At 39.4% G+C, this 26,513-nt stretch overlaps 2 protein-coding genes across 32 annotated transcripts; both read left to right on the top strand.

The window, feature by feature from the left end:
• Window positions 1–1,486: 1,486 nt before the first annotated feature.
• LOC127002112 (polyisoprenoid diphosphate/phosphate phosphohydrolase PLPP6-like) lies at window positions 1,487–11,575 on the top strand. 4 transcript variants are annotated; one of them, XM_050867683.1, is made up of 5 exons: window positions 1,487–1,610; window positions 3,248–3,417; window positions 3,964–4,063; window positions 4,689–4,861; window positions 5,915–11,575. In XM_050867683.1, exons 2-5 carry the CDS (start codon window positions 3,277–3,279, stop codon window positions 6,143–6,145), a joined length of 645 nt encoding a protein of 214 aa, XP_050723640.1. In that variant the 5' UTR covers window positions 1,487–1,610; window positions 3,248–3,276; the 3' UTR covers window positions 6,146–11,575. The 4 variants fall into 4 exon arrangements, with proteins under 4 accessions (XP_050723640.1, XP_050723643.1, XP_050723642.1 ...); XM_050867686.1 differs by having other exon boundaries at window positions 1,493–1,610; window positions 3,266–3,417; XM_050867685.1 differs by having other exon boundaries at window positions 1,512–1,616.
• Window positions 11,576–12,756: 1,181 nt separating this feature from the next.
• On the top strand, window positions 12,757–19,820 carry LOC127002110 (target of rapamycin complex subunit lst8-like). 28 transcript variants are annotated; one of them, XR_007755746.1, is made up of 8 exons: window positions 12,757–13,713; window positions 14,635–14,849; window positions 15,113–15,263; window positions 15,896–16,098; window positions 17,044–17,186; window positions 17,714–17,894; window positions 18,262–18,382; window positions 18,629–19,820. XR_007755746.1 is itself a non-coding variant. In XM_050867681.1 (6 exons), the coding sequence occupies exons 1-6, from the start codon at window positions 13,594–13,596 to the stop codon at window positions 17,833–17,835; spliced, it is 954 nt and encodes a 317-aa protein (XP_050723638.1). In that variant the 5' UTR covers window positions 12,758–13,593; the 3' UTR covers window positions 17,836–19,820. The 28 variants fall into 28 exon arrangements, 1 of the variants encoding a protein (XP_050723638.1); XR_007755729.1 differs by lacking the exon at window positions 18,262–18,382 and adding an exon at window positions 18,383–18,505 and having other exon boundaries at window positions 12,758–13,713; window positions 17,714–18,261; XR_007755733.1 differs by lacking the exon at window positions 18,262–18,382 and adding an exon at window positions 18,383–18,505 and having other exon boundaries at window positions 12,758–13,713; window positions 17,714–18,138.
• The last annotated feature ends 6,693 nt before the right edge of the window (window positions 19,821–26,513 follow it).

The raw sequence follows: 26,513 nt of genomic DNA on the forward strand, positions 1-26,513 counted from the left end.
ATGAAGTTTCCAGTTGATATTTTGAGTTAAGGATAGACCGAGGATGTTTAGTGTTGAAGAAGGTGATAGCTGAGTGTTGTCAAAGAATAGGGGATAGTTGTTTGGTAGATTGTGTCGAGTGGATAGGTGAAGAACTGTGTTTTTGAGGCGTTGAAGGGCACCAGGTTCCTCTTGCCCCAATCGGAAATAATAGTAAGGTCTGAGGCTAAGCGTTCTGTTGCCTTCAGCCTTGAATCGTTAAGTTCCTGTAGGGTGGGTCTTCTATTAAAAGAAGTTGAGTAATGCAGAGTGGAGTCATCGGCGTAAGAATGGCTAGAACAGTTCGTTTTGGAAAAAAGATCATCAATGAACAACAGAAAAAGAGTGGGAGATAGGACAGAACCCTGTGGGACACCACTGTTAATAGGTTTAGGGGAAGAACAGTGACCGTCTACCACGGCAGAAATAGCCAGATGGTGGAAAATTCTGAAGAATCAAGGTTGTGGGCACGAGAGCGAGTGATCTCGTTGCGCACGTAGGCGCAACATCCAGCTTTGGATTGAAATGTAGGATAGATCGAGATAGTAGGAGGGAACAGAGGGAACAGAATACACCAGGCATTCGTTATATGCGAGGGTTACGTTCTGCAAAAAGCTCGCATAATGTGAATTCGCATATATCGAACCTATCATCCATTATTTATAGGGGTTTATGTTCCACGACCCATTTTCGAACCTCGATCTTTATTCCGGCACCGTTGCACAATAATAAAGCACTAATTAAAATTTAACACGTATCTCGGTAAGGATTCATCGCAGCGGAAAAAGCCATAAGCATTTTTTGTTTAGAATTGCCTTAATTTACCTCCTCTACAACATTGGCCTCTATTAAATGTTTCGTATCTGTGAAGGAAATGCATTTATGTCTCAGTAGAGGGAGAGGGGAATGAGTCTTAACTGGTAGCGAAAATGCAGCTGTCCGCTTACCGACGCGGAATACGAGTATAAAAAACGAAGACGTGTAATCAGGGGAGTAGACATTAATGGACTGAACATATGAACGACAATTTTAATCTACGATAGGGGCAAATGCAGGATACATTAATTTTCTACTCTCCAGTTTCTCCATAACTTACATCCTCAAAGGTATGAAGACAAACCTTCCCTCCTGTCCCGCCGTATTTCAACTCCTTATTTATTGTTTGTTCTCGTATAGCATTCTCATTTATTCTCATTTATATTTTTCTCTCATTTATTTTCATTGTCACTTATCATTCTTCCTCCTAACAGTCTTATTAATAACTTACCCATTTATCTAGTCAGTTAGCTGTTTAAGTATTTCGGTGATATTGTAATTATATAAAGACATACTGTAGTCGTTATAACTTATTAGCTATCCTCATTTTTTTCTCCCTTGGTGCCTTTTCATAAACTTTAATGATAATGATGATAAAAATAACAGTGGAGGGAGAGGGTAAGAATAATAATTAAAATAGGAGGCGGAGAGAGGCTCATTTGACCCCTCGGGCCCTCGCCGCCTCACGCTGTCAACAACATCAGCTGATCGTGGTCCAGGACGTGCTGCTGGGGCGCGTCACGTCACTCACGTTTGGACGAGGCGGTGGTGACGTGGTGAGTGTGCCTGGCCTGGCGTGTCTGTGTCCCGCTGCGGTGCTCGGTAACAGTCTGCCGTGCGGTAATTACTGGCGCCCGTTATCTCAGGCTGCCGGCGGGGGGTAGTTACCTACGTGTTCTTGTGTTGGGCAGCAAGGCAAAGGTCTGTTTTAGGCTCCTCTCCAATAATAGCAAAAGACATTTTTTCCAAGTGTTACTGTGTGTGTTGCATGAACCTGAGCTTTATTACCCCTGGGAAGTACTACTCGATTTGTGAGAAAATGACAATGTTTAATATTCCAAGAAAGTTATATTTTCAGAGAAAACGAAGGTCACGTTTATGTTATAAACACAAAATAATAAGAGACTGGTTAAGATTCGCTCTAGGTCCGTGCCAGTATCTCATTACCTACCTTATGAAACATCAGTATCTCTTCATATATCTTTTCTACAAACCTTCAACAGTCATGGAAACGCTTTGAAAATCCAATTCAAGGAGTTATTTTTTTTACTCTTTAAAATAGGGGATAATGTTTACAAAAGTGCGTCGCCTCCTCTGGCAACGGCCGCGGCGACGCTGCAGCCGGTGTTGTGAGAAATACCTCCTTGCTGAAGTAAGTCACATATACATGTGGGGGGGGGGGGGGTCGAGGGGGGTGCAGCCCCCCTGTTAGTAGGTCGTAAAGTTCGGTTGGAGTAGTTTAAATATGCTCCCCGAACCTAAACCCTCTGCGAGCTATTTTATGGCTGCGGCGGGTGCAGCGTCGCCAGAGGAGGCGACGCGCTTTCGTAAACATTATCCCCTATTTTCAAGAGTAAAAAAAATAAGTCCTTGAATTGGATTTTCAAAGCGTTTCCATGACTGTTGAAGGTTTGTAGAAAAGATATATGAAGAGCTAGTGATGTTTCATAAAGTATATTATGAGATACTGGCACGGACCAAAAACTAATCTTTACCAAGAGATTTTTTCATGTAAGAAAAAAACGAGATGGATAAAAAATAGCCCTACGTTAAGGACAACCCTCACCCCACTCACCAGGGCCCAGCGCTGGGACGCACCACAAGCAGTATCATGTAAACTAATCAAGTTAAAACTTACCAAACCTCCTAACAGGAGGGGCTACATCCCCCTTCAACCCCCATCTATGGAAGGGGCATTGGGTACGGCAAAACTTAAGTAAACCAAACAAATTTGAATTGGCCAATCTGAATGGAGGGGGCTATGCCCCCTTTGACCCCCACTTCTTGAGGAGCAGCTACATCCCCCCTCAATTCACACTATTCAACACAGGGATGAGGGACATAGCACCATTGCAAAACATCTCCATGCCTCCTGCGCCTTCAAATTTAATTCAAATATGAACCGTAGCTCTGTGAGGGGCTGAGGTGGGTTCTATTGGTCAAGAAGCATAACAAATGAGCCATATTTGGTTCACTGAATTGAAGGGGTGAGAACTGGAGGGCAGGGAGAGGGAGGGGCAGTGGTTGACCCTTAAGTTTAATCTTATATTTTTTACTAATTTTTACTCCCACGTTCCATAAGCTGAATCGTATCCAAGAATTTCTGACTTATTTATAGAATCTGCACCAGCACTACTTACATTAGTAGTTATAAAGTCTTTCTGAAGTGGTAGCCTGTCCTTCCTCACCACAGCATCATCATCATCATCAGCAGCAGCAGCCATGGGTGAGAAGAGGGTGGTGCCACAGCCTCTCAAGAAGCTGCTGGACTGGGATGCGGTCATGACGGACAAGTTTGTCAAATTTGTCGACAAAAAACACGGGCCACTGAGCAAATACAAGGGAACGCTGAAGGGGCTGGAGGTAATACTGCGATAGTTTTCATTATTATTATTTTAAACTGTGATTACTGGCCAATTGTCTATTCAGTAAAATGAAATAATAATAGAAATGCAATAATATTTACAAAACCATCACATTGTTATTAGTATTTATTTAACTTATCTCAATCCATCCCTTTATTTACCTATTTCTCTTCCTGTCTTTACTGTATTCATGTCTGTGTCCTGTCTACAAATTCATAACTTATCTCAATCTATTCTGTCATTTATCTACTTCCTTTCATTTACCTTTCCAGTATATATGTCTGTCCAATCTATACTATGCTGTATCCATGTCTTGTCCTATCTACAAACTATTAACCTATCCCCTTCCTTATCTATCCCCTTATTCTTGCATTTCCAGTATTCGTGTCTGTCCCATCTATAAACACACCCATCTCAACCTATCCCCCCTCCTTATCTATTTCCATATTTCCTCCCTTCACGGTATTCATGTATGTGTCCTATTCACAAATTTACTTGGCTCAACCTATTCCCATCCTAATCTATATCCTCGTCTTACCCCCAGTACTCTTGTCATGGCATCCCGTGGCTCATCGGAACGGCCACTTTCATCTTCCTCCTGCAAGACTCCTCCATTCGGCAACTCCTCGTCAATATCTTCATAGGTACGTCATATGTTGTGTTTATGACGGCGATGAAGGGATGAAAACAGGATGGATTTTGTTGCATTGTTAAATAATTTCTGGAGGTCTATTAATTTTGCCTGAATCGTAAGGTTGAATTGGTAGATTTTTTTCATGTTTTTGTTTGATAGTTGTGTTTACTGCCTATGATTTTGTTGCATTTTTTAATATTTGTTGACTTTCTTAGGATGAGGGATTTTTTTCTTTAATTGTATATTTTTGTTTTATATTTGTGCTTACTACCCATGATGAAAATAAGATGAATTTTGTAATGTCTCTTAACACTTGCAGAAGGTTATTGAAATTTTATCTTAATTTAAAGGTTAATTTGGTATGATTAATTATTTTTATTTTTGTAATCTTTTGAGGCAATATGATGAAAATAAGACAGGTTTCATTGCATCTTTTAATATTTGTGAAGCTATAAAATGTCACCGAAATTGTAAGTTAAATTGATACACTTAAGACTGACTACCTATTCTTGGTTTTGTATTTTAAGTTACGGTGCAGGTGGTAGAACTCAAAATGTTAGGCAGTTATTCACTCTAATGTGAAATAAAACTCTCCACCCAATACAGAAAACTTACATCCTCTCCCACCCTGACAGCTCTCATCCTGGACATTGTGGTGGTGGCGGTGGTGAAGGCCATTACCAGGAGGAGGCGACCACTGGCAAACAAGGACGAGGAGATGTTCGCCGCGATGATGGTGGACAAATACTCCTTCCCTTCTGGACACAGCACTCGGGCCGTCATGTTGAGCTTCCTGTTACCCATGCAGGTTGGTTCACAGCTCTCTTAGTAGTAGGATAATGGTGTGGATAAAAGGTGTATGTAGGCAGGTCTGTTATGTAAGCTGATATTTTGTTTAGTATACCTTTGCATTCCACAGTTTTCTCTCTCCTTTGAGCTCTCTTAGGTAGGATAATGGTGTGGATAGGAAGTGCATGTAGGAAGTTTTGTCACATAAGCCCAAAATTTGTTTAGTATACCTTTGCATTCCACAGTTTTCTCTCTCCTTTGAGCTCTCTTAGGTAGGATAATGGTATGGATAGGAAGTGCATGTAGGAAGTTTTGTCACATAAGCCCAAAATTTGTTTAGTATACCTTTGCACTCCACAGTTTTCTCTCCTTTGAGCTCTCTTAGGTAGGAAGTGCATGTAGGAAGTTTTGTCACATAAGCCCAAAATTAGTTTAGTATACCTTTGCACTCCACAGTTTTCTCTCTCTAAGACTTTCCAGTATTAGTGATCTTGTTGTTCTTGTTGATACGAGTGATGTATGTGATGTCCGCTGTATGTTACTTTGTCATAAATTTGTTTGGTTTAAGTTTGCAATGGTCAGTTTTCCTTCACTAAGACCTCCCAGCACTTCTTTTCCTTTTTTATTTATTTATTTATTTTTTCTGTTTAGTATACCTTTAAATTCTACAGTTTTCCTTCATCATGATTTCCCAGCACTTTCTGTCTTGTTCATTTTCTTCTTTTCTGTTTCCTCCTCTTCTTCAACAGTTAACATATTTTATGGGTCAGAACCAGAGACACAATATTTGACCTTCTGTATATGCTAAAAAATGTCAGATTTCCCTAACAATAAATTTTTTTTAGGATCAAATTTAATTGGTCTACTTTGTACTCTTCTGGAATTTTACTCTTCTTCCTCTTCCTCCTCCCTTTCCTCTTCTTCCTTTGCCATTTCATCCTTCTCCTCCTCTTCCTTCTCCCTTTTCTTTCTCCTCCTGCTCCTCTTCTTCCTACTCCTACTGCTACTACTACTCCTACTGCTACTACTTCTACTAACACCACCACTGACATACTTCCCTTCACTCCACCAGTACGACCTCTTCCTACCCTTCTCCATGGCGCTAGTGGCATGGGGCGGTGCTGTCTGCATCTCCCGTGTCCTCCTGCACCGCCACCATATCCTGGATGTCGCCGGAGGGGTGGCTATAGGGTTCATACAGGCTGTGGTTGTGTCTGCTCTCTGGCTCTCGGAAGAATCTGCAGCGGGTGTGGTTAACTTCTTCCTGGATGAGACGCAGGTTGGGGCGAGCTATGATGTGTGAGGGAGGATGGGAAGAAGTCATCGAGGTATAAGCCTGTATTTTTAAACATATCGGCACCTCCGTTCGCATGTTTTGAAAGCCTCTCGTGGAAGTTGCTGGGCTCTTCATGGGCTGTCTTCTCCTATCATTCCTTCCCCTTCTGTCTCTCTCTGGCATATGACCACATGTTGCGCTGACTAAACAAAACTTTCCAAACTTTTCATGGGGTGTTTTTTTGTGATCCCAGCGATAGTTTTACACGGCTTAGGTATTTTGAACGGGAAAGTTGCCCATGAAATCTCGGTTAGTCTTCTCTGTGGCCTTGGGAAAAAGTTGTAATGGGAGACCGATATGTTTAATGATATGCGCCTTAGAGTATAGAATATATAGAGAGGTATAAAGTATGGGTATAGAGATGAATCGATAGTTAGAGAAATAAGAACATAAGAGCATAAGGAGTCTGCAAAAATAGGAGAACTAGGAAAAGAATAGATAGTTTTAGGTAGAAAGAAAGAATGGGATAGTTAGATAAAGGGACACATATAGAGAGAAATAGAAATAGGAAGGAGAGGAAGAAGAATAAGAGGAGTAGGCAGCTTTTAGGTAGGTAGGAATAAGGAAATAGGAAAACGGTTTGATAGGTATAAGAAAAGGAGGAAGAGGGATAGGAGAGGAGGAGGTAGAAAAAAGAGAATAAGTAGAGAGGAGAAGAGGTTGAGATGAGTGAATTTGTAGGTAGGAAATGGTGTGTTGATAGGTAGATATGGGAGGAGAGAGGAAGAGCGAAAGAGAGTATTAGAAGTGTTCACATTTGATTTCAGGGACTTAACGTGTGTGTGTGTGTGTGTGTGTGTATGTGACTAATGCTGACGTGTGTGTATTTGCATTGCTTCTTCATTAACATGTATTTATACGTTTAAAACACCATATATATAAGCGTTTCACGAGTAAGGTAAACTGTGTATTTACCTTGTTGTATTTTACGTAGTTGTGACATACAGGAAAAGAGATACGCTCGCGCTGTCCCGTCTCCATATCTCCCTCCACTTTCTTCCTTCTCCTTCTCTCCATATCACAAGTGCTTTCCTCTTCTCTCCAATTTTTCCTCCTCTCTCCCTCCCTTTCCTCCACTTTCTTCCCTCTCCTTCTCTCCATATCACTAGTGCTTTCCTCTTCTCTCCAATTTTTCCTCCTCTCTCCCTCCCTTTCCTCCACTTTCTTCCCTCTCCTTCTCTGGTGAATGGTGTTGACGTGGTGGTGATGAATGGTGTTGATTTGGTGGTGAATGGTGTTGAGTGGTGGTGTATTTCAGGGTGTTGTTGTTCTTGTTCTTGTTGTTCTTGTTGCAGCATTTACGAGCGAAAGGTGGTGTGTGTGTGTGTGTGTGTGTGTGTTTTGATGCCTCGTAGAGCGTTTTTTTTTCTATTCTGTATTTTTTTTTATAATGCATAAGAACACGGACAGCGACAGAGTTCCCCAATATGAAAGATCAATTGACGTCTCGGTAATGTCTTCATAGTACTCTCTATTATTACTTCATTTATTTATTTTTATATGGCAGTGGAGACAGATTAAGGGCTAAGAATAAGGTGTAGCTGAAAATGTCCATAACACATTACATTACACTTGCAAAACACTCATTTCTCGGTGTCTCAGGTGCTTGTGGGATGCTGAACAGGCTGAGTATAGTGTCTGCTCTCCTCCCTCTTCACCTGGTTTGTCTTGTAATATTAACAAGGGCCTGGGAACAACACACTGCCTTCCAACACTCCCTTCTTCTACACACTCCGTTTTTTGAGATACAGATAGGGAAAAGGAAGGAAGGAGATGGAACAGGAAGGAGAGAGAGGAAGAAAAAAGGGGAAAAAGAAAGGAGAAGATGGAGGAGGAAGAAAGAAAAGAGGAAGATGGAAGAAGAGAAGGAAGGTCCTGATATTGATTTCTTATACTTAGTCAAGATGTATTTGATAATGTGGTTTGAGTGCTTACAATAAGACTTAAAAACTGAGAAATTGAACCCAAATGAAAAGAAGGAAGCAGTTTATGTAGGAAAGTGATAGACTGGTCCATCTATTAATTCCTTGTACTTAATGAAGATAAAGTTAATAGGAGTTTAGTTTGAGTGCTTTTAAGGAGACTGATAACTTAGGAACTTACCCAAAATTGCAGGAAAGAAGTACGTTCAGTCTCATAGAGGAAGGGAACAGACTGTGGCAAGGATAACTGTCCAGTCTTTAATTCCTTGAAGTTGTATATGCTAAAGTTTGGTTTGAATGCGTATAATGAGACTGATAAGAACTGAGAAACTGGACCAAGATTAAAAGAAGGAAGCAGTTTTATGTAGGAAAGTGATACTCGTAGGGGTAACTTCAGATTATATTTCCTTGTACTTAATGAAGATTCTCACCCTGCAGCTATAATATGTGGCCTTAGATTAATGAAGGTGCAGTAGTAGTGAGTTAACGGGATACTACAGGAGTCTTCCCTCAGTTTCCCTCCTTTTTAGCAGATCAGGGAGTTCGTTTTGGGGCAAGATCTAGAGTTTTAGAATCGGGTTGTATCCTTTTTAATAGATGGTGTGTTAGGTTTTAGGGAATATTTTTCAAACACATGACTCACCTATAGAAGTGTGGGCTGTGAAGAAAATATAGGACTTTCGTATCAGTTCGTACCTTTGAAACAGATGGTTCGTAATTGGGGGTTACTAAGTTAATTGTGGATTTTGATTTTATTACATGCCATATCTTGTTATTAAACCCTTAGATGTGTGAGCTGTGAAGAAAACGTACGGTAGGACTTTCATATCAGTTCGTACCTTTGAAATGATGGTTCGTAATTGGGGGTTACTGTGTTAATTGTGGATTTTGATTTTATTACATGCCATATCTTGTTATTAAACCCTTAGAAGGTGGCAGTTTTTGAAGGGTAGCTCCCCCAAAATGAATCGTCTACATACGAGCCTGCATAACGATTGGCCGGTGTCATTATTGGCCTTTTACCTATAATAGCAGCTAAGGAAAGGCCAACCAGGTGTGAAAACAGGTGAATGACGTCAATATCTTCCTAAAACAACTACTATCAACCCCTCAAACAGCTGTGAAGAAGGAAAAAGAATAGGAAAATGATATCCAACTCCTCATAAAGTCACTGCAGCAGAAATATAGTTATGCCGCATAATCGATGTTTTAACTATCTTCTACATATATAGTCTACTGGCCATCTGGAAGTGTTGTCATATTTCTGCCATACAAAACTGACTGACTGAATTTTGTACCATCTCAACGTTGCCAGATTGTCGTACTCAGGTGCTTATATTTCCCAACTTCCGACCCCAAAACTGTCTTCTGGGTTCCAATAACAAAACTCATTTATAGTTATTGTTAAAAGAGTTAGATCCTGATGTTTTGTGGCAATAGTTAGGCGTCAGAAACCGGTAAATACTCACAACCGAGAGAGCCCGGGTTCGATTCCCAGGCGGAGTGGAAAAATTTGGGCGGCTTTTCCGATACTCTATGCCCCTGTCCACCCAGCAGTGAACAGGTACCAGGTATTAATCGGGGGTTGTGTCCCGTCTCCTGGTATCTGTTCCCTTCTCCTACAATTCCTTCCCCTTGTGTCTCTCTCCGGCATATGACCACAGATGCTGCGCCGACTAAATGAAACTTTTTTTTCTGGTAAATACTATGCTCTGAGTACGATTATCTGGCAACAGTAGACCATCTTTATTCAGTTTCACCGCCGTCTAAGGGTTAATGATATGTACCTTCAGATATAACTATGATTTGTGGATGTAGCAACTTGGTGTTCTTCCCAGATAGTTTTATTAAGTAGAGGGCGATCCATACCTCTAAACGGCTTCATCACACAGTTCCTAAGTCACCAAGTATAGAACCCTGATTTTTAACTTTGATTTGATGGATGATTTCAACGCTTACTTGCTTTTTATATTTCAGGTTATCTATGAATTTTTGTGTGTGTTCTCTTTACCTTTGTTATTGCACTTGTTAACACCACTGGATTATAAAGAACTTAAGCTAATATGTAACTTGTAATTTATATATCTACCTATTTTCATTGATTATCTAGTTATTTATATTATATTAACATGTAATTTGATATTTTTTCTTGTTTAGTTACAGGTATTACTGATAACTGGGTATTGAAGGATATGGTTAGAATACTTTGGAGTTAAGGAGTTTAGGATCACCAGGAAATCTTGTACTAAATTCCTTTCTAGATCATGTAATGTATTTTGGAAGGGCTCCTCGCCATTGACCCTTCTGGATTATGGCTCTGTCTGTAGATGCCATTGTATATCTGTGCAGGGAAAGACTTGTGATATCTTAGTTCTTTTAACCCGGTAGCTGTGGGGATCATGTTTCTTAAAGGCCCCTCTAAGCGAGAAAAATGAGAAAAAATCATCACTCACACAAAGCATTTCATAATACATATCAACGCTTTTGTGATCAGTTTATGCATCATCTATTTTGGGGGTTTATATCGTGGCAAAAATTTGGCCTGTTGCTGGTACACGGTAAAGCCACAAGTTTGTCCCGTTGCTGCTACCAGGTTAATGTTTCTAAATACATACAGCCCTTTCCTTCTGTCCTTTCTTCTCCTCTTTCTTTTTCTTCCTTTTTTCTACTCTCTTCCTCTTTCTTCTTTTTTTTTTCCTTTTCCTTCCTCCCTCCTCTTTCTTCCTCTACTTACTTCTTCCTTCTCCCCTTCTTTCTCTTTTCCCATCTTCTTTCTTCTCCCTTTTCTCCTTTTCCGCTCCTCCTTTTTCTTCCTTTCTGTCCTTCCTGTTCCTTCCTTCCCTCCTTTTTCTCCCTTTCTGTCCTTCCTGTTCCTTCCTTCCCTCCTTTTTCTCCTCCTTTCATCTTCATACCTCTCCTCCTTTTCCTTCCTTCCTTCTACTCTTTCTATCTCCCCTCTTCCTTCCTTCCTTCCTCACCCTCCCATTACCTGTCCCTGGTGTCTCCATGTTATATTGATGTGCTGGGAAGGAAAGATGACGGATTGACAAAATGATTATCGCGAAATTCAACCTTTATTCCTGGTTTCTGTTATACACATGTCCAGGGAAAAACAAGTGATTGAGTGATTCTGCTATTGTTTCTAAATGCTACCAATGTTCCTATTTTTTGTTTTTCACATGTGCAGGGAAGTTCAGGTGATTAAGTGATTTTATTCTTTCTAAATGCAACCAATCCTCCTGTTTTCTGTTCTTCATATGTGCAGTAAAAAGCAGGTGATATGATTTTTAACAAGGAATGGCCTGTGATGTGCTTGGCAGCCAATCCCTCCAACAAAATCGTGCAGTTCTTTGATTGTGTTAAAGTATGTCTATAAAAAGAAAACTACCAACAGTCATTAGGGCCACAGACATATGGATTGTATTTGATTTGCAGTCTGTGATGGTTTTAAAAATAATAAATATGGGTTTTAGTATCCCAGTGTTTCTTCCTCCTCCTTCTCTTTCTTCCTCTCCTTCCTTCTTCCTTCTCCCCCTCTTTCTCGTTTTCCCTCTTCTTCATTCTTCCCCTCTTCCTTCCTTCTCCCTCTTCTTTCTTTCTCCTCCTTTTTCTTCCTTTCTGTCCTCCCTGTTCCCTTTCCTTCCCTCCTTTCAAGAAGTGGAACCTTAGACTCCTTGCTTGGAAACTCTCCATTTTCTTCCTTTCTGTCCTCCCTGTTCCCTTTCCTTCCCTCCTTTCAAGAAGTGGAAACTATCACATGATTCAACTGGATTTCTTTTGGTTAGGTTAGGTTAAAATAAGGTATAATTAGGGAATGAAACAAATTATTTAAAAATTATTCAACTGGATCTCTTTTTGGTTAGGTTAGGTTAGGTTAGGTTAAAATAAGGTACAATAAGCCAATATCCAAAGCCTTTACCCCCAAAATGAAAAAAAATATTCAACTGGATCTCTTTTTGGTTAGGTTAGGTTAAAATAAGGTATAATTAGGGAATGTTCAAAACCTTTACCAAATGAAACATTATTTAAAAATTATTCAACTGGATGTCTTTTTGGTTAGGTTAGGTTAAAATAAGGTATAATTAGGCAATATCCAAAGCCTTTACTCCCAAAATGAAACTAAAATTATTCAACTGGATCTGTTTTGGTTAGGTTAGGTTAAAATAAGGTATAATTAGGGAATATCCAAAGCCTGTACCCCCAAAATGAAACAAAAGTATTCAACTGGATCTATTTTGGTTAGGTTAGGTTATGATAAGGTATAATTAGGGAATATCCAAAGCCTTTACCCGCAAAATGAAACAAAAACTATTCAAAAATTATTCAACTGGATCTGTTTTGGTTAGGTTAGGTTATGATAAGGTATAATTAGGCAATATCCAAAGCCTTTATCCCCTAATGAAACAAAAGTAAATGGCATTCTTAATAGGACGAAATATATATCCTAAAAAAAAAATGCACTTGAGAGGGATAAAAAAGATCTTACAATAGAAATAGACAAGAAATAAAGTTAACCTGTTCCTTCTTCCGTTTTCTCCTCCTTTTATTTTCATACCTCTCCTCCTCTTCCTTCCTTCTTCTTATCATCTTCCTATCTCCCTGTCCCTTCTTTTTCTCTTTCTATCTCCCCTGTCCCATCTTTTTCTCTTTCCGTTACAAAGGCTGACCACTGAGAAATCCCAAGTCACCTGCGCGGCTGTGACATCAAGATCAAGCGACCAGCTGAGCTCTCACGGGGTGTTTGTTTTGACTTTGTTTTAGAAGTGTTTCTTAAGTGTTACGTAGAAGACAACGCAAGGCAAGAGGCTGTGAGGATAAAGGAAGATTCAATGAAGACGTGAGAGGAAGAAAACCGTGAAAAAGGCGACGTAGAGAGGAGATAAAGGAAGAAAATAGGAGGGTGTGGTGTGCCTGTCTTCAATTGTCCTCCCTTCTCCCTTCCTCTTCTCCTTCATTTTTTTCTTCCTTCCTCTCCTTCCTTCTTCTTCCTTCCTTCCTCTCCTTCCTTCTTCTTTCTTCCTTCTTCTCTTTCTTGTTCTTTCTTCTCCATCTCTTTTCTTCTTTTTCCCTCCTTCCTTTTCTTTCTTCCTTCGTCTTCTCTTTCTTCCTTTCCTTCCTTCTTCCTTCCTTCCTTCTTCTCTTTCTTGGTCTTTCTTTTTTCTTCTCCTCATTCTCTCTTCTCCTTCCTTCTCCTTTTCCCTTCTTCCTTCTCTTTCTTCCTCCTTCTCTTTCTTCCTCTCTTTCTTTCTTCCTTTCTTCTTCTCTTTCTTGTTCTTCCATCTTCCTCCTTCCCCTTTTCTCTCTTCCTTCTCCCTCTTCTTTCTTTCTCCTTCTTTTTCTTCCTTTCTCTCCTTCCTGGTCCTTCTCCTTCCTTCCTTTTCCTCCTCCATCCTTTTTTTCATCCTTTCTCCTCTTCCTTCTTTTCCTTCCGTCTCCCCTTTTCCTTCCTTCCTTCCTCTCCCTCCCATTACCTGTCTTACCTGCCCCGTCAAGATGTCAGGTAACGACGTGGGTAACCAGGTCATTCTTGCCACAGCGAGCTATGACCACACGATCAAGCTATGGCAGGCACACAGCGGGATATGCCAGCGGACCCTCAAACACCCCGAGTCCGTATCCTTTTATAACTTACCTGGCACTCTTTTACCTGTCCCTCTTACCCCTTTTGTTCCAGGTGAAAATTCGTCTTAGGTTCCTGAAGTGTACCGTACCTGTCACTCCACTCTTACTTGGCGGGCCTATGAGTAATTGTCTTATCTCCCTTCTTTTATCTTCTTCCTTCTTCTTCTCCTTCTTTACTTTTTCCTTTCTTCCTGTCCTTCCTTCTTCTCCTCTTTCTTGTTCTTCTTTCTTGTCCTCCCTCTCCCTCTCTCCACTGCTGCTGCACCAGTTAATAATTCAACAATGCATCACACATACTTTTGTTGTGGATGTAGTGGCTTGTGAGTTGCTAACCATCATGGAAATACAACTCATAAATTTTGTTATGTATGTTCTGTTTATCAGTAATCTTTGGCAGCTCAAAGGTACTAATTTAGCAGCAGTAGGTTATCATCCTTAGATTGGCTTAGTTCCTACTTGTCACATACTTTTGGTACTTTTATTACTTCCGTAGTGTATATCAAGCATGGAGGTAGAATTGGTGGAGTCGACATCAGCCCAGTTAAGTGAATCCGCCTGAGCTGTCATTTTTACGGCCAGGTGTCAGGTGTTGTCAGGTCAGGATCCCTCTTAATGGGCTCGGGCATCCCCCATCTTTTGGCCGTAAATTTGACAGTTCGTTGGCTTTACCTTAATGAATGGGATTAGCGGGCCGTGTTGACTCCACCAATTCTACTTTCATGATCTCAAGTATCTAAGGCTGTGAAGTTGCAGTGTCTATTTTTTTTTTGATACAGCAAAGGAGGCAGTTTAATGTTGCCCCCTTCCAATAAAAATGTACAGGAAAAAAGGCCAATAGTATGCCATTTCCAGTATCATCCTTATGTTAGGTTAGGCAAAAGGCACCCCTATTCTCCTTAACCCCAAACCCAGCAAGTCAACGCCATGGAGATCACACCCAACCGGCAGCAGTTAGCGGCGGCCGGCTACCAACACATCCGCATGTACGACCTCAAGTCCCTGAGCGAGGACCCGGTCATCAACTATGAGGGCGTGAGCAAGAACGTGACGGCGCTTGGCTTCCAGGAGGACGGGAAGTGGATGTTTACGGGTGGTGAAGACTGCACGGCAAAGATATGGGATTTGAGGTGTGTGTGTGTGTGTGTGTGTGTGTGTGTGTGTCGCCAATAAGACTTGATAGTAAGCTTAATAGTAAAATGAAACCAATACCGTTGTTTGCATTTGTGTTTGTGCTTCGGAATGAGATTGTTTTTCATGGTGATATTATTAAGTTGAAAGCAAAAGCCAAAACACCCACCTATTAACTCACTGGGTATTATTTTTGTCCCCCCTTTTTCCTTTTATTCATTCTCATACTTTACTCTCATTTTTCCTTTCCTCTCCCCCACAGATCCTACAACCTGCATGTGTCGAGGATCTTCCAGGTGACCACACCGGTGACCTGCGCCTGTCTGCACCCCAACCAGGCCGAGCTGTTTGTGGGTGACCAGTCGGGCGTCATCCACATCTGGGACATCAAGACAGAGCACTATGAACAGCTGGTGAGTTACTTTATGTCTCCCTTGTGTAAGACTGAACATTCTGAACACCTGATAAGTTGCTTTCTGTCTTTCCTAACCTAACCTAACCTAACCTAACCTAACCTAATCTCCATTTCATCTCCTAGCATTATCATAGATCACCTTTATATTGAAATAGAGAACCAAATGGATGGGAAAAGGAAAACAAAACAAAACATATCTCACCTTACAGAAATAACACCAGAATCATTGAAATTATAAAAGACAAAAAAAGTGGAGAAATCAAGAAAATATGAATATAAAATAAAATAAATAGAAGTGAAATTAACCCGGTAGCAGAGGGGATCATGTTTCTTAATGGTCCCTCTAAGCGAGAAAAATGAGAAAAAATCATCACTCACACAAACCATTTCATAATATATATCAAAGCATTTGTGATCACTTCATGTATCATCTATTTTGAGTGGTTTATATCATGGCACAAATTTGGCCTGTTGCTGCTACCAGGCTAAATACATAATGACCACAAAATACAAAACTAACAAATAAAAAAAACAAAAAAACTAGAATCTAAGTAAATGTAAACACAAATAAATCAACTAACTTTCCAAAAATGCAATACACACAAAATACAAAAATACATGCTCCGTCAGATCCCAGAAGCAGACGCCAGCATCCAGAGCATCGCCATAGACCCCGAGGGCACCTACATGGCGGCCGTCAACAACAAGGGCAAGGCGTACGTGTGGCGGCTCTCGGGCGGCACCGGAGACAGCCCCACCGCCCTCACACCCGCCCGCTCCCTCCACGCCCACGGGAAATACGCCCTCAAGGTCAAGTTCAGCCCGGACTCAACGTAAGTATGGGGTGATGTTTTCGTTCTTCTCTGGTTGTTGTGCTTATTAGAAAAAAGTTCATTAATCTATATGTTTATTTTATTTATAGTATTTCATTTATTGTATTTGTGTTCTTATTTATTTTTATACTCTGTTGTTATTGCATTTTAGAAATTTGTTGATTTATTTAGGTTTTAATTTACTTAGATTCATTTATTTTATATTTTTTTATTCATGTTAGTTTTTGTATTTTGTGGTCATTATGTATTTAAAAAGTTAGCTAATCATTCATTTATTTATTCTTGACCCTGATATTTTCCTTTTATAACTCTCTAATGCATCTATTACTTGCCTAGCTTTCATAATACATAGAAATACAGACCTCTTTCCCTTCCCACTTTTCTTTACCCTGATATTTTCCTTTTATAACCTCTAAAGCGTCTATTAACTGTCTAACTTTCATAATACATAGAAATACAGACCTCTTTCCCTTCCCACTTTTCTTTACCCTGATATTTTCCTTTTATAACTCTCTAAAGCGTCTATTAACTGTCTAACTTTCATAATACATAGAAATACAGACCTCTTTCCCTTCCCACTTTTCTTTACCCTGATATTTTCCTTTTATAACCTCTAAAGCGTCTAACTTTCATACGACAGACAAGTAAAGATCTTTCGCCCCTCACCTCTGTTTCGGGCTGTAGGGTACCATGTCCAGTTTTCCCTTTTCCCTGGGCCATAAATATAAATTAACATTGTATATCACTGTCATTTTCCATTATGTTATTTTCTACACACACGCAAAAAAAAAAAATCATTAGCTGTACGACATAAAGCAGTGATTGGCTGGCTTTATTTTTCATTGCTGTTTTCTCTTTATTTTTTTACCCGTGAGCTGTTTACTGTAAAAAAAAAAAAAAAAAAAAAAAACCCAGACACAATTATATTCCTTTCTCTTCTCTTAGCATGATGGTGACCACTTCCGCCGACCACACAGCGCGCATTTGGAAGACCGCTGACTTCTCGCAGATGACGGAGCTGAGCGACACCAACCAGCGCTGGGTGTGGGACGTTGCTTTCTCCGCAGACTCCCAACACATTATTACCGGTGAGCTCTGAGTGTGTGTTGAGGGCGGAGGTATTTGAGTGTGTGTGGAGGGAGGGATGAAGGGGTTTTGTGTGTGTGTGTGTGTGTGTGTGTGTGTGTGTGTGTGTGTGTGATTTATTGTAGGTATGACTGGCAAGATTCTTCATATATATATCTTCCTGTTCCCTTTCTTGTTCTTCTTCATCTTCATCTCTTTGTTCTTCTCCTCCTTCATCCTCTTCTTCATCTTGTTTTTCTTGTTTTCTTTCTTTTTTGTTCTTGCTCTGTTCATCATCATCATCTTATTCATGTGTTTGTTCTTCTTCTTCATTCTGTTCTTCAACCTTATCTTCTCTTTCTCCCTCTTTCTTTTCTATTTGTTTTTCCTGTTCATCTTCTGCCTCTTCCTCCTCTCATCTTCATTCTTTTCCCTTCTCCCCTTCTTCTACTTCATCATCATCATCATCATCACCTCTATCACTTACAATCACATCCTATCTCCACCACCTGCTCTTAATCCTCTCCTCTGCCTTACTCCCGACTGGTAGGCTCTTCAGACAATGTGGCGCGGTTGTGGTCGGTGGAGACTGGCGAGATCAAGAGAGAGTACAGCGGACACCAGAAGGCCATCTCCGCCATAGCCTTCAAGGACGTGCTGTACCCCTCTTGAGACACAGGAGGTGATGGTACGATGCAGGAGTGAGCCGTGTGATTTGACCCTTTGTGGAGGTGGATTTAAGGGCGCCAGAAAGGACTGGATCACATGCAAGATTACGTCAAGAATCAGATTGTTTTTGTGTTGGTTTGTTTGAAATATAAGTAAGATGATGTGATCCAACCCTTTGTGGAGGTGGATTTAAGGGTGCAAGAAAGGACTGGATCACATGCAAGATTATGTCAAGAATCAGATTGTTTTTGTGTCGGTGTGTTTGAAATATAAGTAAGAGATGATGTGATCCAACCCTTTGTGGAGGTGGATTTAAGGGTGCAAGAAAGGACTGGATCACATGCAAGATTATGTCAAGAATCAGATTGTTTTTGTGTCGGTGTGTTTGAAATATAAGTAAGAGATGATGTGATCCAACCCTTTGTGGAGGTGGATTTAAGGGTGCAAGAAAGGACTGGATCACACACAAGATTACGTCAAGAATCAGATTGTTTTTGTGTCGGTGTGTGTGAAATATAAGTAAGATGATGTGATCCAACCCTTTGTGGAGGTGGATTTAAGAGCACAGGAAGAGACTGGATCACATGCAAGATTACGTCAAGAATCAGATTGTTTTTGTGTTGGTGTGTTTGAAATATAAGTAAGAGATGATGTGATCCAACCCTTTGTGGAGGTGGATTTAAGAGCACAGGAAGAGACTGGATCACATGCAAGATTACGTCAAGAATCAGATTGTTTTTGTGTTGGTGTGTTTGAAATATAAATAAGAGATGATGCGATCCAACCCTTTGTGGAGGCGGGCATAGGAAGAGACTGGATCACACACAAGCTCGCCTCAAGAATCAGACTTTATTTGTGTGTCCGATTCCTTGCTCTGTGTGCCAATGTAACTAAAAGACAATGTGCATGGGAGGTGTGTATAGCCAGGGATGGAAGGAAGGTGCCTCTGGATATCCTAAGAGAGGAGTAAACAGTTCAATTCTACCTCTTCCCTTTCCTCTTTCTTCTCCTTAAGCCAAGAATATTATGTTTTGGGGTCTCTGGGGAACATGTCTAAAGATACTACTTGAATGTTTCGTTTTTCCACCTTTAAGAAGTTGTATACCATGTGGAATTCTGTGACTATTTGAATTATAAAGTGGAGAACATCTTGACCCACTCTCTCCTTGCTGAGTTTGCCTGATGTGAAAGGGATGTTAGTAAGGGAGGAATGAGAGGTGAATGCAAGGTTATGGGCTCCCTCGGGCCTGGGATGGAATTCTCAGACGCCTCGCCCTCTTACATCAACTACAGTCATCCCTCAAACAGGACGGTTTCCAATAGTTCGGTTTCGGTTTTATTCGGATTGTCATAGAAGATCTTTTAAGGATTTTTATGTTTCCTGCTCGTCGTCAGGAAATTTAAAAATCCTAAAAAAATCTTCAATGAAAATCTGTATAAAACCGAGACCGAACTATTGGAAACCATACTATTTGAGGGACGACTGTATTTCCAAAGGCTGAAAAGGAGATCAATCGGGTCCTCACGAGTGTTTTCTTAGGTTCACGGTACAGAAGAAGGATCGAACTACCACCAGAGTTATAGAACCACTCAAGAAAATGGCCCAAACTCCTACGAAAGCCTTGCAAAATATATGTACTAGGGTGCTGAAATGTTTGGCGCCTGGTCTTATTGAATTATGGAATGTGGGGTAAATGTATGGTGATTGTTTCTCTCTGTTTCTTTGTCTGTCTGTCTTTATGTGTGTCTGTCTCTTGGTTTTACAGGATGAAGGAGAGGAGAGAGTAAATATGTGGTGGTTATTTCTGTTTCTTTGTCTGTCTTTCTGTGTCTGTTTTTGTTTGTTTCTTTGTTTTCTCTTGGTTTGACAGGACTAAGGAGAGGAGGGAGTAGATATATGATGATGATTTTTCTCTTTCTGTCTGATTTTCTGTCTGTTTCTCTTATAGTCTTTTATTGTGACTTAATATTAAAACCTTGAAGGATGAGCTTTGTCTGTCCTCCTTGAATTTATACTACGGTGTAGCTAAGATGTTGTTTTTATTTGTTTATTTTTTATTTATTTTTTATTATGGAGCTTGTGTTTCAGAGATTTTGTTTAAAGAAGAATACAGAAAAAAATGCATGTGACCTTATTAATATCCAGAAAATAAATTAATTGCGATAAGAGAATGGCTAAGGAATTTCAAGCTCTCCCTTATTAAAGAATTATATATTTGAAATGAGAAGTTTGAAAAATGAAGGTTAGATGAATGAATATCGTAAAATAAGTACAGAGTAAACAATAATAATGATAGATACCAGACAGAGACACAATCATTATAAAATCACTCAAAACTATTATACTTATCATTATCATTATCATTATCATCATGGTCATCTAATCCAGTCAAAACACTTCAGTCTCCTCTCCTATTAATTAACTCATCAGTGCCTCTCTAAGCACCTCACGTCTAGACACATCACTCGGCCACTGACAACTAAACACATGTAACTGAATCTATATGTGTCTGAGAATGGACAGGACAGGGAGAAGGTGGAGGAGAAGGGGGGGAATGGTAGTGGTGGTGACGATATCAACCTGACCGCTGCAACTGGCATGGATTTGGCCTTCACTGGTAACCTGGTAACATATGCTCCCAGGTCTTTCTCTGCCTCTGTGGTTGATAGTGGAGTGTTTCCCATGTGGTATTGGTATGCAGGATATCCCCTCCCTAGGTGCAGGACTTTACATTTCTCTTCATTGAATTGTAGCAGCCACTTTTTGTTCCGTTCCTGTAGCTTGGTGATGTCTTCTTGTAGGGAATCCACAGTCAAGGGGTTAATGATTGTAATAATAACTGTCTTTGAATGGATAGGAAAGAAATGGAAGAGAAGAATGGGGTGGTGCTGGTTATGGTAGTAATAATAAAGGTAAAATTAATAGCCATAAGAAGAATGTTGATTTCAATATACTTGTGGGAAATGAAAAAAAAAAAAAATACTATAAATACCTGCTAAAATGTAAAGTAAAAGGCTTAAAATAATGATAATAAAGTTAACCTTGAATATAAAAGTAAGTTAGCAAGACATACAACTTTACTTATTCAGTATTTAGTTATATATATGTTTGCTAGGAAAGTGATAGGTTAGGTTAGGGAAGGGAAAGGAGGTGATGGTGGTGATGGTGTAGGAAAGGAAATAACAGTTGGTGATGGTGGTGGTGGTGATGATGATGGTGTTGAAAGAGGAATAAAGGGTGGTGATGATGGTGTAGGAAGAAATAATGGATGGTGATGGTGATGGTGGTGGTGATGGTGTTGAAAGAGGAACAAAGGGTGGTGATGATGGTGTAGGAAGAAATAATGGATGGTGATGGTGATAGTGATGGTGATGGTGTAGAAAGAGGCATAAAGGGTGGTGATGGTGACAATAAACTATCAATCAATCAATCAATCAAATAAATAAATAACTGAATAAGTAAGCAAATGAATAAATAACCGCATTTCCTTAATCAGTAATGACATCGATAAATAAAGGAAACAAAGAGATTAACAAATAAATACAAAAAAAAATAACTAAATAAATAGGTACCCTCGTCTCCCTTTCAGTGTACAAACAGGAGTGTGTCGAAATGGTGCTCGACTCTTCAAACAAACAAAGACAAATTACACTCAAACAACGGCCTCCACATCACTAAAACATCAACCCATTTATAGAAGAAGGCCCCAGGAACACGTAAGTACACAAGTAGTTAATAGTAGAGGGCTGAGAGGTGAAATAATGGCTGAAATATGTGAATGAAGTACCGAGTCAGTGTTTTGGGAAGGCTGTTGTGCTTATTTGTCGATCTTGTTGTTGTTGTTCTCTTCATGTTGTTTTCCTGGCTTACCCATGCATTGTAGACATGACATTGTATAATAACATTTGTTAGCCCTGATGAACCCTACAACATGGAATTATAAACAAAGTCAGCTTTTTTTTATTTTTATTTTATTTTTTTATTTTTTTTAAGTCTTGGTCTGTGGCGCCGGTAGGCCTTCATAGTAGGGCCTGATGGTCGGCTCCAGCCCGTTGTGGCGCAGGCAAGTGTTTATAGTGGCGCCATCTTTACTTTTCAGGATTTTCCATTTTAGACCCCTAGTTGCATAATATAAATTGTTGGGGGGGTGTTGGAGGGTCATGCGATGCGCGATCTAGCACAGTTTTTGTGCTATTAACACTTGTCCTTATTTCTTTGTATTGTGAGGACGGAACTTTTATTAATGGTGAATAGAAGAATAAAAGAAGGTCCCAAGAACACGTTAGTACATAGTATAAATAGTTGGGATTAAAGAACTGAGAGGTGAAATAATGGATGAAATATGTGAATGAGGTCTCGAGTCATGTTTCGTGATGGCTGAAGTGTTTGTGTTTGCTTATTTTTGCGTATTTAGAAGACGTAACTTACTTTTGGTGAGTTTTGTTGGGTTTGTTTTTTGTTAGTGTGTGGAATATGTGGGTTATATAGATTGTTCCCTGTCAGTGGTAATAATGGCGCAGCGCGAGGCGTATCACATTTTTCGTTAGCAAACTTTAAAAAAATCTAACCGAATCTGATTTAACCTAACCTGACCTAATCTAACTATAACCTGTCCTAACCTGATCAGCAGAAAAGACAGTAGGACATTTTTTTTCTTTATCCCGTATCACACGTATTTTTCGTTAACAAACTTTTAAATATCTAACCGAATATAATTTAACCTAACCTGACCTGATCTAACTATAACCTATATCTAACCTCTCTTAACCTGATCCGCAGAAAAAAAACCCCAGTAAGGCATTTCTTTCTTAATCTCGTATTTTTCCGGATTATATTTTTATTTAATGTTATTCTTTGACGCTATCTCTATTTATTTTTTTGGTATATTATTAACTTAAATTTGACCTAACCTGACGTAATCTAACTGTATCTAATCTCTCTTAACCTAACCTGTAGTAAGAGGCAGACATTTGTCCCCCCCTCCCAGTCAGTCGAGTACCAGGAGACAAATAAATGAGTCCCCTTGGTTGAGTATTAAACTATTAACCGAAGTATAGTGTTTGTTGTGGTCACTGCAAATGCTTCCTGTGCGGGCAGTCTTTCAATCCTAGGCTACGTACTCAAGTCTCAACGCATATATAATTAGAATAAGCCAGTTTTATCGTCTTTAAATTTCATCTTTCTGGTTCATTTAATCCTTCCCTTTCTCCTACACCATGTTTCTATTCCATTTTTCTGTTATATATTTTTTTTCTCCCTTCTACACCATGTTACGTAGCCTACTGTCCCATTTTTCCCATATCTTCCCTTTCTTCCCTTTCTTCTACATCGTTTCTGTCCCATTTTTCTGATATCTCCCCTTTCTTCTACACCATGTTACTGTCCCATTTCTCCCATTTCTATAATTTCTTCTATATCATACCTTGTTCTCTTCCATTTCTTCCATTTCTATTCCATCTCCTCTATTCCTTTTCTTATACTCCATTTCTTCGTTTCTGTTCCATTTCATAGACTTGCTAACCACCATTCCTGACCTTTCCATGTTGCCAAAACCTAGTGCCATTTTTATCATTATTCATTTCCTATCGATTTTAATTAGTCAAAAAGTGTTGTAGCCTACTGTTTCATCCAATGGCGTGCGTTGTAGCCTATCACTCCATATCCATTGTCTCATTGAATTGATACTGTAGTTAATGGAAGGGAAATATTCAATGCCTTACTTTAAAATATATGGATGTTTGGGTTAAAAGGCTTTTGTGTTATTAAATTTATGGTTATTGTTGTTGTAGAGAGAGAGAGAGAGAGAGAGAGAGAGAGAGAGAGAGAGAGAGAGGTACACACACGCACACACACACACACACACACACACACACACACACAGCTTCAAATCAAGGTATGAACCCAATCCTCTCTTTAGGAAATTAGGGAACCACGTAAATACAGGTGTAGGTAATTAACAGAAGGGGAAGGGAAAGACAGACAGACAGACAGACAGACAGGTGTAGAACAAAAAGTGAAGGGATTGGGTGATAGGAAAGGAAGTGAAGGGAAGGGAAGGGAAAGGGAAGTAAGCTAAAATGAAGGGGATGAGGATATGGAAAGGGTGAGGATGAATATATATCGATTAGCTTTATATAAACGAAGAGCGGAAGAGAGGAAGAGGAGGAAGGGAAATTGAAGAACATATAATAGGAATTTTGGAGTATGAATGATTAATTGCTATATACATAAGAGAGATAATGACATAGATTTACATAGATATTCAGACCACACAGACCCTAATAAGACTGTATTTCTGCGTTAGTGAATGTTATGATGGAGGAAATGAAGGGTGAGTTTGTTTAATGTATCAGTCGTGCGTGTTGCATAAGGAGGAGAGAGTGGAAGGAGGAAATTAGGTGTAGTCTGAACAATTATATTGGTGGTGGTAGGCGGTGGTGTTGGTGGTGGTGTTGGTGGTGATGGTGGTAGGTGTTAGTGGTGGTGTTATGGTGATGGTGGTAGTGATCGGAATGCAACACAAATAATTAAGTCTTAGTAATGTAAATTAAGCCGAGGAATTGTCTTCTTGTTGACGGTAAGCACATTTGTTTCGAGAACAGAGAGAGAGAGAGAGAGAGAGAGAGAGAGAGAGAGAGAGAGAGAGTTCCCCATCCCCTCCTCTCTCCATTTGTTTTTTCTTCTTTTCTTCTACATGTTATTGTTTTCCTCTTTTACGACTGTCTTTTCCTTTTCTTGTCTTTTTCCTTGTTTATGTCTTTTCTTCTGTTTGTTTTTGTTCCTTTTTTTGTTATACGATTGATTTTTTTTCTTTTTCTTTTTTTGTCTTCTTTTTCTTGATCGTGTTCTTCCTCATCTTCTATTTCATGTTCTACGATTGCTTTTTCTTCTTCTTCATCATCTTCATCCACATCATTATCATCATCATCATCATCATCATCATCCACATCATCATCCGCATCCACATCATCATCCACATCCACATCATCACCACATCCACGTCATCATCCACATCATCATCCACATCCACATCCTCATCATCCACATCCTCATCATCCACATCATCCTCTCTCTCTCTCTCTCTCTCTCAAGGTTCCCTATATACGTTCACAGTCCACTACAGGAGCTTCTATTTTTGTTGTTTCCTTCGCAAGACTCGCTTTCGTAGTCAACACGTGGAAAAAAATGTAAGTTGTTTTTCTAGTTCTTGTTTTCGTGGCTCTTCTTTTGTCTATGTTGTTGTTGTTGTTGTTGTTGTTGTTGTTGTTGTTGTTGTTGTTGTTGTGTTCCGTCTTGCATTTGTTTCTTATTATTTTATTTCGTGTCTTTCTTATTAGCTTTGGTTTAGTTTAGTTTAGTTTACGCCGTGGATTTCAATTTTTTTTTTATTATATTTTATACTCACGATGAATAAGGGTGAATGTGGCTACTATTACTGTCACTACTACTACTTCTACTTCTACTACTACTACTTCTACTATTTCTACTACTACTACTACTACTACTACTACTACTACTGCTACTACTACTACTACAATAACAACAACACTACATTTCTCCACAAACAAACATAAAACTACCAAGAAAAACAACACTAACAAACAAACAAACAAACAAAAAATAACAGCCCAACTGATTAATCAGGGAATTTGCGTTAACTCATTTCCAGCAATCATTTGAAATTAAGCTTCCTAAACGCAAAAGACTGATCTGCGTTAATTACTCCAACATCAGACTAATGGAGAATGCATGTATTAATCCTCCCTGGGCTGTATATATCGCAATGCTGATTAATAATTATAATGTATGAAGCCCTGCCTGTCTGTCTTTGTCTGTCTGAATATATCAAATCTTCATCGCCAGAGCTACCATCGTCATATTGTAGCTTAATATCCCTTTGTGTCATTTTTGTTGTGCTTCCCAGCCAGGATTATATGAATTCTTAGTCTAATATCCCTTTGTTTTGTTTCTCACTTTGTTAAATAAAAGAGTAATATTGAAATACCATTAAACTAGACAGGGAAGGTAGGAAATAACCCGCATAACATTAATTCTTAGTCTAATATGTCCCTTTCTTTTTGTATCTCAGTGATCAACTACGCTAAATGAAAAAGAAATATTCAAACACCATTCTAATTAACAAAGGAAGATGCAGAATAACCTATAAACACAGTAATTCGTAGCCTAATATCCCTTTGTGTTTTCCAGCCAGCATCATATGAATTCTTTGTCTAATATCCCTTTATTTTGTTTCTCAGTGATGAACTATGCTAGATAAAAAGAGTAATATTCAAACACCATTCTAATTAACAAGGAAAGGTGCAGAATAACCTATAAACACAGTAATTCGTAGCCTAATATCCCGTTGTGTTTTCCAGCCAGCATCATATAAATTCTTAGTCTAATATCCCTTTATTTTGTTTCTCAGTGATGAACTATGCTAGATAAAATGAGTAATATTCAAACACCATTCTAAATAACAAGGAAAGGTGCAGAATAACCTATAAACACAGTAATTCGTAGCCTAATATCCCGTTGTGTTTCCCAGCCAGTATCATATGAAATCTTAGTCTAATATCCCTGTGTTTAGTTTCTTAGTGCTCAGCTTTGTTTAATGAAATAATGAAAGTAATATTGAAATTCCATTAAACTTGAGAAGGAAGATAGGAAATAATCTGCA

The sequence above is a fragment of the Eriocheir sinensis genome, chromosome 22 (assembly GCF_024679095.1).
Source record: "Eriocheir sinensis breed Jianghai 21 chromosome 22, ASM2467909v1, whole genome shotgun sequence".
In the NCBI taxonomy this organism is placed as follows: Eukaryota; Metazoa; Arthropoda; class Malacostraca; order Decapoda; family Varunidae; genus Eriocheir; species Eriocheir sinensis.